This window comes from Pogona vitticeps, chromosome 9 (assembly GCF_051106095.1).
Source record: "Pogona vitticeps strain Pit_001003342236 chromosome 9, PviZW2.1, whole genome shotgun sequence".
Classification (NCBI taxonomy): domain Eukaryota; kingdom Metazoa; phylum Chordata; class Lepidosauria; order Squamata; family Agamidae; genus Pogona; species Pogona vitticeps.
Window position 1 is genome coordinate 26,769,936 of NC_135791.1, and position 12,683 is coordinate 26,782,618.

At 52.5% G+C, this 12,683-nt stretch overlaps 1 protein-coding gene across 2 annotated transcripts; it reads left to right on the forward strand.

Annotated features, from left to right (window-relative positions):
* The first annotated feature begins 415 nt into the window (after nt 1-415).
* RAB4B (RAB4B, member RAS oncogene family) lies at nt 416-10,220 on the forward strand. Of its 2 annotated transcripts, XM_072980005.2 has the most exons (8): nt 416-660; nt 4,064-4,144; nt 4,247-4,361; nt 4,632-4,694; nt 5,094-5,248; nt 6,164-6,259; nt 6,956-7,111; nt 7,642-10,220. In XM_072980005.2, the coding sequence occupies exons 1-7, from the start codon at nt 645-647 to the stop codon at nt 7,069-7,071; spliced, it is 642 nt and encodes a 213-aa protein (XP_072836106.1). In that variant the 5' UTR covers nt 416-644; the 3' UTR covers nt 7,072-7,111; nt 7,642-10,220. The 2 variants fall into 2 exon arrangements, with proteins under 2 accessions (XP_072836106.1, XP_072836105.1); XM_072980004.2 differs by lacking the exon at nt 416-660 and having other exon boundaries at nt 1,289-4,144.
* The last annotated feature ends 2,463 nt before the right edge of the window (nt 10,221-12,683 follow it).

The window sequence follows — 12,683 nt, forward strand, 5'->3', positions numbered from 1 at the left end:
GGCTCCCCAGAGGCCGTGGGGAACAGGAGGCTGCCTCAGAGGGGGGGGGCTCCCTTGGATGCAGCAACTCTCTGCTGTGCTAAATCGATGGAACCTCCACCTGCAGACGCAGTCTACCACTGAGTTCCGGCTGGAAGCCTAGTTTGGCTGAATGCTCCCCTTTGATGCCCTGCTTGTGGGCTTCCCCAGTTCCTTTCATTTTGATTTTCAGTAATTCCCCTGGACTCCTTCTCCCAGAATCCCCCAGCTCAGCACGCCCCGCCCCCCCCGACCGGGGCACGCGGGCCGAGGGTGCCGCTCCCACGCTCGAGCGGTAGGGGGAGCTCCCTCCCTCCGCTCCTGGAAGGGAAGGAGGCAGGTCAGCCGAAAAGGGGGCGGTGCTTGTCCCGTAAAGGTGCGTGACGTCACACTCCGCGACGACGGCGCGCCCAGAGGAGGGGCCTGCGCCCGCCAGCGGCGGACGAGCGACAACCCGGAAGCGCCCCGGTCTCCCGGGCGCCGCCATATTGGCCGGGTCCCTGGGCGCCGCCATATTGCGGGATTCTTCCTCAGCCTCCGGAGGAAGGCAAGGCAGGAGGAAGAGGCCGACCGACGGTGGCGGAGCAGAGCCCCCCCCCGCTGCCGCCTCCCCCGCCGGGCCAGCCATGTCGGAGACCTACGGTAAGAGGGAGCGGGACGGCGGGGGGGGGAAGATTTCTGCCCCAGGGTGGGGGGGTACCTGCCCCCCCAGAGAGGAAGTGGGGAAGGGGAGGGGGGAGGGATGGTAGTGCTTTTAGGCAAGAATAATGGAGGGGGGGGGCTTCCTGAGGGAACTCCGTTTTGTCCCCCCCCTTTGGTCATGTGTTTTTTTGGGGGCGTCTAAAGATGAGGACGGGTTGATTTGGGGGGGGCGACGTCGCTACTCTTGGGGAGAGGGGTGGGTGGGCTGCGGGGGGAGGGCAGGTCCGGGGGGGCAAGGATGGCCCGTGTGTGTGTGTGTTTTTTTTGGGGGGGTCGTCCAGGAGGGGTGTGGTGGGCGCTGGGGGAGGGGGGGAGGGGGGCGGTCTCAAGGCAGCCTTTGGCCATGGAGGCCAGTTGGGGTGCGGGGTGGGCTTCCTTCCCTTCCCTTCTAGGTTTGGGGTGGGGGGGCTTCCTGGCCGGCCTGGTCCTTCTCGGAGGGCCGAAGGGCGAGGCCGCCTTGCCCCGAGCGGGCCCCCGCCTCTTCTTGCTTTCTCCTCCCGAGCAGGAGGCAGCAGCAGCGGCAGCAGCAGGCGCTCGCCCCCCCTCGCCCGAGCCCTCCCCCCGAGCCCTGCAAAAAAGGGTTGCCTCGAAGCAGAGCAGCAAAACTTGTGCAAAAATACCCAGGAAGTTGGGCTGTGGTTTCTCAATCTCTCTTTTCTTAAGAAGAAAAAGTGAATCTGTTTCAACTACTTTCCTTTTATGTTTCCTCTTGTATGCACCCAGAAGCCAAGCAGGGCTGAGCCTCAGCTGCTCTGTGTGTGTGTGTGAGAGAGAGAGAGATGCATCATGTTTACCCGTGAAGATGCCTTCATAATTATACCCTGATCGCCTGCACGGCAGATGTGTGCAATCCCGCAGAAGAGTGAACCACACTCCCAGGACAGAAAAGGGTCTGAAGCCAGTTAGGGTGGGTGGGTGGTGGTGGTTGAGCTTGAAAAGTTTAGGTCAAGGGCTTTTTGCTGCTTGCCCTGAGGGTACTTTGAGGGTAGAACTGGTGATTATGAGAGACAGATGTTGAGGGTCAAAGCATTGCCATTTAATATTTCATATACTGTAATGATTCAAACAGCACTCCTGTGGAAGGCAGTGCTATGGAGCCCCTGCCACGAATACTGGTAGAACAAGTTTTTGATACTGTAGCCTTTGAAATTAAATGCTTTGGTGAATGTGCTAAGCCATTGCTTTCACTTGGAGGGGGGCATCCCCCAGATACGGGGCTGTTTAATCTGAAGGTGCAGTTGCTTATCCTTGTCTCATGCTGTGAGCAGACGAAGACCTTAAAAACACAGTTTTTCAATTGCCATTTTTCATCTTTGGCTGCCTGAGCCCAATGGGTCTCCCTGGCATTTGGGAAATGTTGTGTGCAATAGTGCTAAAAACAAAAATATATGCGCAGAGTGGGGCCTTAGAAAAATAAAGGTGGGATGACCCTGAATGGGGGAAAAATGAACTTAATGAGGCTCTTAGATTCTGCCACTATCTCCAGGGGTTATTCTGAGAGGGTGGTAGTAGCTTTCAGCGCATCTTTCCTGCAGTATTTGTTGCTTGAAGTGGGTGGAATGACATATTTTCGTACCTTTCATGGCTTCTTTGCATCCCATGGCGGCCTGTAGTGAGAGCACCCCAAATATTTTCCTAGCGCATAGAAGAGGAAGGTAAAGGGGTGAATAAATCATGAGCTGGAATTTTTATTATTGCTAAGTGACGTAGTCTTATCTCGAACTTCATGGTGTTGATCCTTCTAGGGAGTGTTTGTTTTCATACAAGCTAAGTGGGTATAGATTGAGGGCAAAAGACACTCATGACCTCAGTGTGAGTTGAGGCACAAGAGGTTCTGCCTGCTTTTATGGTTAAGCTGGAAAGCTGTTATGGGTGGCTCTGGACGGCGAGGGAGGAACTGCCCTGTGGCAGAGAAACTTCACCGGGAACGTGTTTTGCACCTACTTGGGGTTGTCAATATTGATTCTGGTGCTGAGGCAGCCCCACAGGGGTTTGGTGAGTGACTCATTCATTTGGTCAAATGTCATCCTTTCCTTCTGTAAATGTGTTTTCATTAAAACTGCATAGAGCTTTCTCTAGCCTGCACCAACCGGCAGAGAGATCTCTCCAAGGGGAAAGATAAGGTAAACTCATCTTGTGGCAAGTCGGACGTGGCTTAAGCGCACATTCTCAGGCCTGAAGACCAATGCTTTGGAATGGGCAATGAAGGTACATTTAAAAACACTTCTCCTATGTCACAGCAAACTGCCTTAAACTGGAGTCTTACCCTGGGTCCATTTCTCCTGCTGCCATGGCTCTCCAGCAATTCCTCGCCTTACCTGGAGATGCTTTGCAGTCTCCCATTCAAGGAGCAGCCAGGCCAGGCCTTGCCTAGCTTCTGAAGTCAGATGAAATCGGATGTATTCATGGTGACATGAGGTGGGGTATATAATCTCCTAGCAACCTTTGGGCATCCCCCCCTTTAAGTTCTCTGTGCCTTATAAACTTCATTATTGTTGGCCACTTGGCATCTCTCGGTGCTGTCCGGTATGTTTCTAGACTAGTCTGATGAAGTTGGTTCTGGCTTAGGACAGCCGCCCCACTAGGTGAGTCAAACTTAAAGCTGCCACAGAACTCTGGGCAAGAAATTAAATTTAAAATGGCTACTCTCATGCTTCCAGTGAGGCTTAACTAGTGCTGCATAGGAGCAGCTGCCTGTTGCTGTGACTCCTTCAGGTCCTGAAACGATGACAGTAGCACCAAGTCATTCCTGGGGTCTCTCACCAGCCCTGTCCAGGGCTCAGCACTTGCATGCTTCACGCTGGCTTCTGATCATTGGCAGTGTGTTTCTAAGACTTTGACTGGTTACCAAAACACAGATACTTTCTCAGTCCTGCTTGTGTATCTTGCTGAGTTCGATGTTCCCTGCAGGAAACCCCCCCTCTCTTGCCTTGATGGGCCGCCAGGGTTAGAAGGAAGTGAGCAGCCCAGGTGCTTGGATTTTGTGCCCCTGCTTTTCCAGAAGATCTTGTTATCTTTCTTCACCAAAACTGGGAGGCTGAGATGCTGTGCTGCAAAAAGCAGGTTTTGAGCACCCACAAAAAGGCAGCAAAGTGTTCGCTATTGAGCCCGTCGTGTTTTTACTGGTGGCAGATTACCACTGCTTTATATAGTTTACAGTTTAGATTTTTCTGCTGCTGGATGGTTGGGACCCCTTTCATCCTCTCGCCATGCCAGTGTGCGTTTTGACCTTTGCTAGCCTCGGATGCTGTCTGTCTCGTAGGTGGTCTGACCAGCTGTTTCCCACCTCCTCTGCTCTTTTAGGGGGTTAATGTTATGGCACTGTCTTTTGACCTCCTTCCAGATTTCCTCTTCAAGTTCTTGGTCATCGGAAGTGCTGGAACAGGGAAATCCTGCCTCCTCCATCAGTTCATAGAGAACAAATGTGAGTTCTTCTTCTTCTTTTCAGAAAGGGTGGGGCGACTTCTTCACCCCTTCTGCACGGTGCTTGTTTTTATATCCACCCCCTCTCTGTCCGTTTCTACAGTCAAGCAGGATTCCAATCACACCATTGGGGTGGAATTTGGATCGAAAGTGGTGAACGTGGGTGGCAAAACGGTGAAGCTCCAGATCTGGGACACAGCCGGGCAAGAGCGGTTTCGGTAAGGCATGGCATCCATGTGGAACCTTTTCTCCCTGCGTTGTAATGCCAGGATCCGGGGCATGGGGGTGAGGAGGGTGTCGTCTGAAGGGTGGAGGACCGAAGCTTGTCTTCGCTCAACACGTAATTGTTCTGTGACATTCCTTGCTGTAAAATGTACCAGGAGAGCAGATTGGGAGGGGATGGGCATAGGCCAACGTCTAGGAAACCTTTATCTGAATCCTGACTTTTACTTTCTACCCCTGAACCTTGGCTGCTTTTCTCTCTGAAGGTCAGTTACAAGAAGCTATTATCGGGGTGCAGCCGGAGCCCTCTTGGTTTATGACATTACCAGGTGGGTCTCTCCTGTTGCATCCGTTTTCTTCCGCCACAGGCATTGCAGGGAGTTTTGAGGGACAGCCATGCATGATTTCAACTCTTCCAGGGTTTGGGGGCTCTTCTGCCATATTTGGAGGGGGAGGGGTGGTAAGGCACTTCTGGCAGGAGATGCTCCCCCCCCCGCCCCCCAAGTGACCCTGGAGTGTAGGATGTACGTAGTGATACAGTAGAATGAGCTTTGAGGAACAGGATACCTCCATAGCTGCTAAAGATTTCTTTCCTGCTGCTTGGTGTGGGGCAGAGTGGTTACAGGGTAGAAAGCTCTCCTCCTCGGAGCTTGCTGGGGGTGGGCTCCCTTCACCTCTCCCTCCCGCCTGCCTGCCTGAAAGAACCCTTTTTATTTCTGCCTTGACAGCAGGGAGACGTACAATGCCTTGACCAACTGGTTAACCGATGCCCGGACTTTGGCCAGTCCAAACATAGTCATAATTCTCTGCGGTAACAAGAAGGATCTTGATGCTGACCGAGAAGTCACTTTTTTGGAAGCCTCTCGTTTCGCTCAGGAGAACGGTAACTTTTTCAGGGGTGGGGGGTCGGCAGCCATGGTAAATGGACCCCTCGGCTCGTGCGTGTCCTTCCTTTCTGCCTTCCCGATCTGAGTCCTTGCTCTGGGCCCAGACTGTCCTCCCAGATTGTAGAATGGGCAGTTAAAAGGGGTCAGGTTCCCTACTTCGGGACTCCCTCGAGGCTGCTCTGAGCACCAAGTAAACCTAGAAAAAACAAAACTGCACAGGATGGGCTTGATAAAGATGGATGGTTTTTTTTAATGCTCAGCTCCTGCAAATTATCTAAATTTTAGTGCCTGTTATCTTCCATGAGTGATGATCCACCTTTATTTAGAAATAAATGTAAGGGTGCCTTTGGCCCAGCCCTGCAAATTAAAAGTTGCTTGTTTGATGTGCAGAGAGTTGTTTCATGGGCGTGCCCCTGTTTTCCTTCCTGTGTTATCCTTTCGGTGGCACCAACACGAGCCAAACCACGGGCGGACCAGGTGGAGGTGTGCCCTGGCTTCTCCAGCAGGGGTTGCTGGAGGTCTGTGGAGGATGGAGACCTCTGGGCCCCTCTTTCTCCCTCTGCTTGTAGAAGGAAGCTTGGGTGCTTGATGGACGCGCCCATTGGCTGGTTAATAAGTAACAGGGTGGCTTGCCTGCTTTTGTGGTCACAAAAAATAAGCCTTGTCATGAGCCAGCTACCCTCCGGCTTGGGAAAGGAGGAGGAGGCCGTGGTGGGAGAACTGGAGCAAAGAGACCTGGCATTTATTATAAGCTCTGCTGACTTACAGATCAGCCAGGCCGTTGCTTCTGAGTCTTCCATGAAGAAATTTCACCTTCAGAGCTGGGAGGAAAGTCTTTTAGTTCCCCTGTTCGTGCTTTGACTTAACTTGCAAGACAGCTTATCCTGTGCTGCTTTTTTTTTAACTGGCAGAATTAATGTTTCTCGAGACCAGCGCCTTGACCGGGGAGAATGTAGAAGAAGCTTTCTTGAAATGTGCCCGGACTATACTGAACAAAATAGAATCAGGTGGGTCTTGACTTGACCCCTGGAGAAAAGGGCCAAACTGGTCAGGTTTCTGTGTGTGTGCAAAAGCAGTGGCGCTTCCTGTTGTCATTAGCCTGGATCTGGGCGAGCCTTTCCTGCCTGTGGTGGTGGACAGGATGGGGCTGAGAAGCTGGTCCAGACGAAGCCCATTTGCCATGTTCCTCCTTGGGCAGGCGAAGAAGGAACAGGGGTTCTCATTGGAAGCCATAGGAAGGTTTTGGAAGGGAATGGGATGTTTCCGACAGCTCAGCGCCAAAGAGGTCAAACGCATTCCAAGTCTGCTTACCAGCTGGAGAAGTTTATTTTAATTTTATTCTATTTATTCCGTTTATAGAATGCCCCATTAGTGAGCAGTTTTCACAAGATTAAAGCTTACAATACCCCAGAATAAATTTAAAAACCATTCAAAAACCATATAGCAATACAATAGACAATAGTTGTAACCAGAGCAATGAAGAACCCTCTGAAAGTCTAGAATTAATTTTAGTTTTTTAAATATATCTGCTTAGAGAGGAGCTGCTATTTTGGCTTTTGCCTCTTTTGGCCGAGTCCTGAGACCTCTTGCCTGAGGGGGATGGCTGGAGACTCGCTTCGGAGCCTGGGTTGGAAAACTGGGGCCGCCTCCCCTTATGTTTGGGACCGCCTCTCACTCTCTCTGTCTCCCTGCCTCTCCACCAGGTGAACTTGATCCAGAGCGGATGGGCTCCGGCATCCAGTACGGGGACGCTTCCCTGCGGCAGCTGCGGCAACCCCGAGGGGCTCAGACACAGACCAGGCAGCAGTGTAACTGCTAGAGCTGGAATTCAAGCATGCCTGAAAAAAGCGGCTTGCAAGGTAAACCTCGGGCAGCCTGATCCGTCCTTGGCCTTGCCAGGATCCAGCCCCTGCCCCTCCAGGAAGCTTTCTGCAGGGAAGGTTGACAGGGAGGCTCTTCGGGGGAGGAGGAGGCACCCCCCCTGCCAGGAGCAGAGCGGGCCCCAAACAGCAGCTCCAGAGGAAGTGGGAGCTTCCTTCCTTGGGGAAACTGCCGAAATGAGACTGGGGGAGACAGGCAGCCAGTGGCCGCCCCACAGCTGTTCCGTCGTAGGCGGCGGGCTTTAACAAACAAGCCACGGGCCAGCAAAGGACTCTCGTGGTGCTGTCGAGCTATAGGGTTCCACAGGAGAGATATGGGGCATTTAAAAGTGGGACCAAACCACCAGAACCGGTAATGGGGATGGATGGAAAGGCACTTGAGCAGAGGGTCCAATGGGACTGTCCCTGGGCGGGTTTTCTCAATGGCTGGCGCTCTGTTGCTCGTTCTGACCCCTTCTTCCTTGACCCCCGCCCCCTTCCTTTGTTGCTTCCTCTCTTTTCTTCTTCAGTGCTGGAACCCGGCTGCTGTGGACCAGGGCTGTACGAAGCACCTTCTTCTCCTCCGTCCCATCACTAGGACTGTGGGCCTCTTTGGCTGAAGCCCTCCTGCTTTCTAAGGACTCCTGCGCCGTCCCCCCATCCCCTCCCCTCCCCTCCCTTCCCGCTTCCTGATGAGAAGGATCCCAGGTTCTGTTCTCAGACAGGTTTTCTTGCAGGAGGTCTGGGAGGGAAACGTCCTGATGGCTTTTGTGGGTGAAAGCCCTTCTCTTCGGCACCACTTGATTGTTAAAAGCCTTGAGGTCAGTGAGCCTCCCCCCCCCCGACTTAAGAAAGGCAGGAAGAGGGGCTCTGGGATGGAGTTGGGTCCTCCACACACACACACACACACACACACACACACACCCTCCCCACCAGGTAACTCTCCTCTGCATGCTGTGGCTGCTTCTGGCTGAAGAAGGAGAGCCCGATATTCTGCCCTGTAGGCGAGAAAGAGGTCTTTGTGTCATGTTGAGATATTTAATTTCTCTCGCCCTTTGAGCGCGACACTTCGGTCCATCATTTCTAAAGAGGTGGGCATGACTTCTCCTGGGCTGGTGAGAGCAGACAGTTCTCGATGCCTGGAATGGGGGCTGCTCCTACCGCTGCCCGTAAATGGGGGATATTCTGCCGTGGTAGCAAAACCAGATGAACCATCCCATCCCCTTTTTCTTTGCGCTTGCCTTTTCAGTACACGGGCTCCAGCCTGAATTTGCCAGTCTCCCCCCCCCCCCCCCGGTGTGTTGTGTTGGTGTGGGTGTTCCATTCTTCGGTGCCCCTAGTCTGAGGGCATTTCTTCTGTTTGACGAAAGCCATAGATATGCACATTTTACAGGTACTTTTTCAGCCTACCCCCCCTGGCCCGGCCTTTTCTCTTCCTGGGGCTGTAGTGACTGAGCGAAGTCTGCAGCAAGGGGGTGGGGGGCCTGCTGGCTTGGCTGGCTGAACGGTTGCATCCTCCCCACTCTTGTGTCGTTGTTTGAATGAGAAGCAACCTTTTTGTGTGGTTGTTATCAGACAAGTCACTGAGTTTTTCTGTTTTGGTCTGAGCGGCTTGCAGGGAGTTCGGGTCTTCAGAGTAGGAGCTACTGCCTACGTGACCGGCTCTCTTATCGTGGAGGAAGGTGGGTGGCCTCGCAGGTGGGTCATCTTCCTGTACCTTTTGCAGCTCTTTCTTGCTGTTACCTTGTCGGTTGTCCGAAGTGTGGCAAGCAAGCTTCACCTGCTTTAAAACCTTTGACCGAGCATGAACAGCTTGTGAGATTTTAAAGCCCAGGAGTTTAGGATGGGCCCCTTCCCCCCCCCCCCCCCAAAAAAAAGGTGTCTTCTCCCTCCCCTTTGGAACTGTTAAGAGTTTTCCATGTCCCTTTAGTTCTCCCTGTGAGTAAGGCTCCCCTCAAATGGAACTGCCTTCATCTAGTTTTCAGGCCTGCCTCTTTCAAATCTCAGCAGTGCAAGCAGATCGGTCGTGAATGTGGGGTGGGAGCAGGGGCAACGATTCTTTGAAAGAAGAGAATGGTGAACGAAGCATTTCCACCACCATGATTATTTCCTCCCCCCCTCATTCCTTTTTAAGGAGCCAAGGCTTGGTGGCTTGGTGCTAACTCCCCCCCCCCCCAGCACAGCTTTTCTTACCCACCCTGTTCCCTCCCAGCCTGTCGCTGCCACCATGGGAATTTTTGCCAGTGTCGTGGACCAGAACTGCTTTTCTTAGGGAAACCCGCTCAGTCAGTTGGTCTGTGTGCTCACCATGCCCTCCGGAACACACCAAGAAGGGTCTACTCAGGAAGGCAGAGATGGTTAGGGAAAGTTCACCAAAAATCGGTGCGAAACCAAGAGGAGGACTGGAGGGTTCCCATTGACTTCTGATGATGGATGTGAGGTCTGATGTTTGCTTTTATGCTGGAGAGCCAATGTGCCTCTTAAGGGTCTGAGGAACAACCCCCACCCCACATCTTCCTAGTTTTACAGATAACTGGGGACAGTTCTGGTTTCTTGTCTCCTGCTAGAATATTTCAGCCCAGACTTCTTGCATGCCTTACTGGTCAGTTTGGAAGGAAACTTCCCCCTCCTGCCTGCCCATCCCTGCAGATCAGTTCCTTCAGCTGACCCTCCCCCCCCGCCTCCCCTTGCTCCTCGGTGTCCAAGATGAAGGGATGGGAGGTTATCTTGTTCGGACTGTGATTGTCTTTTTTACAGTGTAATGTTTAACTTTGTTATTTATTACTTCAGCCCACTGTCATCTTTTGTCTGTTCCGCACCCCTCACGGCTTGCCTCCCCCCCCTCACCACCCCATGCTTCTGCAAACAATCTGTCCCCAATTCCAGTAATCTCCCTGGAGGCTCGTCAAAGGGAGAGCGGCTGGGGGACCTTGGATTCGGTGGCTTCTAGTCTGTAGTTGAGCAGATGACTGTTACAAAGGTGTCTGTCACCCAGATCCCTCTGGATTATTATTTTTTTTTCTGTCTCTGGATGCAAATGTTCTTTCCAGTTTAAGGCTGTGAAACAGATTGTCCTATATAAAGTGTTCTTTTTTTCTTCTTTTCCAAACGTAAGGCTGATGGTGCGTTTTTAAATTACCCTGTCTCTCTCCTTACTTGCGGTGTGCTGTGTACGTGCTGGCCCAGCAGCAGCATATCGGATATGATTCAGACCTCACAAGCATCCCCCAGTCATGCACTGAGTAGGCATCTCACAGCACAAACGTGTGTTCTCCAGTGATAATGATTCCAGGACGTTCCTTGGCTACCCAGGTCTGAGTTTTATCCGTACCGCCTTGAGGAGCAGATGAGTGAGCTTCCGAATGCACACTCTTTCCAAACAACAAGGCAGACACCTGAGCCTTGGAAGTCACAAGGAGGGCCTGAAAGACCTTGCCGGTCTGCCCGGCGTGTAAGACGAGTCTGGAAGCTGGATCAGGCCAAAAGCTTATCCAGCCTAGCCTATTATTGATGGGATGGCCAAGCAGATCTGCTTGGGAAGCCCAGAGCAGGACAGGAAGGCAGCTGTTCTTCAGCGAGTGCGGTCGAGAGGTACCCGGTCCCTGATCCTGGGGGGAGCAGGTATCCATCCTCCGGATGGGAGGCCATCCATAATAATCTAATCCTCTTTTAAAGCTGTCCAGGATAGGGTTAGGGTTAACCATCAATCTCCACATTGTTCAGAGCAGCTTTGTACATGCACACTTCTGTCTCTGTGTGGGAGTGTGTGTGCATGCGCGCCAAAGCCTGGCACACTTCAAGGTCGATCAGATCAAAGACATTTTTGGTATAGCCTTCTGCCCGTGCAAGGACCAGCCAGGGGCTGCTGGGAATGTCCCCAAAGTGTGACTCTGGTCCCCTTCTCCTGGTCATGTACTGTCCTCTACTAAGTGGTCTGTCTTCACAGGCATCTTGCCTGTGCCGTTGAAGAAGATGCATTGCCCCCTCCCAGAATTAGCCCAGTCCTTTTTTAAAAGACATCCATACTGATGTCCATTTTATTATTCATATACAGTAAAATATTTCTATCCCATTTTTCTCCTTAAATACGGCCCGAGGCAGTTGGTCTGTGGTCTTGTGCAGTTTTAATGCTTGCTCTCCCCATGTCTGTCCCAACTCTATCCCTCGTCCAATTTCCCAGGGCGTCAGACCTGATGGCCTTAGAGTTCCCGTCCAACTTCCTGATTCTGTGATTCTCTGGGTTCAATCCCCAGGCTTCTAATTTATTTATTTATTTATTTATTTTATATCCCGCCTATCTAGTCAACTCAGGACTACTCTAGCGGCTTATGACAGGCGGTAGAGCTCCCTCTATGGAGGTTGAATTTCCCCCCAAAACTACTTTCTGGCGTCTCCAAAAGCCCCCACCCAGTCTCAGTTTCTCCTCCCCTGGCCTTCTAAAGAATCTGTCCTGGCTTTGGGCACACAGCCTTCAAGTCCCCTTACAAGACTGCTAAAACAACCATAGGCTCAAACATATCACTTAACTGTGTAAAACTCGAAAAGGCCGCCCAGTGTGGTAGGCAGTATTCCAAGAAGCCTTGTTGGTTCCTCTAAAAGTGAGCAGGGATGGGGCCTGGGTCTCCCTTGCCCCCCTCCGCCCCCAAAGACTGGAGCCCCGAAGAAGAGCTGCTGTTCTCTTCGACAGCCATCTGCCAAATAACCCCTCGGTGCTGAGAGATGGAAGGAGGAGCTTCCCTCTGCTCCTCTGTGGGTTCCACCTTCTAGGACTCGGCAAGATAACAGGAGCGGAGCCTTCCCTTTGGACGCCCTTCAGCCTCTTGTTCAGCGTGGCTCAGGATGAATCCCTCTTCCAGGATGTAACACACAGCAGAGCCACCTTCAAGTCCGAGCAGCCCTTGACTAGCCTTGCCTGGGACAGAGAGCGTGGTTTACAAGGAGGTGACGAGGGCTGGTCTCTCCGTTCTCTACCCCATTCCTGGCTCGACTGTGCTTGGTGAATATCTTTAGTGATCTGATCCCTTTTTCTCCAAAGAGACGGCGGCAGCGTGGGGCTTTTCTGTACCCTCACAACAGCCCTATGGGGCAGGTCACTGGCCTGAGGTTACCTGGGGAGCTTCATGACCAGGTGAGGGGTTTGGACTCCTGTCCCCTGAGTTTCCTTCCAGCCTTTGAACTGCTGGCCCCCACACAACCCGAGACCGTCACTTGTTTCCTGTGGGGTCGGAGGAGAAAAGGGTGTTGTGCTGGGTTTGCTGGAGATCCTATATATGGTGCCGGATTTTGGGGTGCCCTATTGCACCCAAATGTCTTGCCCTTTCCCAGAAAGGATGTCAAAACCTCCACCCGCTGCCACTGCATCTCCTCCCCAGACCTTGGGCTGCGAAGGGAAGGGGGCCACGTTAAGCTAAAGGGGGGGGGCGGCTCGGTTTCACAGAACCTACACCCAGGATTGGTTAAAAGCAAACCTTGCCTTTTCTTAAACTGGTTGTTCTTTTCCCTTTTCACCCTGTGGGGGAAAATAAGCCTGGTTGATTCCTGGAAAGGTTTTGGGGAGGGGAGAAAAAGGATG

Coding starts and splice junctions, on each gene's coding strand:
- RAB4B (XM_072980004.2), top strand. CDS start 4,036: ATGGCACTGTCTTTTGACCTCCTTCCAGATTTCCTCTTCAAGTTCTTG. Junction 4,145..4,246: donor TCAGTTCATAGAGAACAAAT/GTGAGTTCTTCT, acceptor CCGTTTCTACAG/TCAAGCAGGATTCCAATCAC. Junction 4,695..5,093: donor TTGGTTTATGACATTACCAG/GTGGGTCTCTCC, acceptor CTGCCTTGACAG/CAGGGAGACGTACAATGCCT.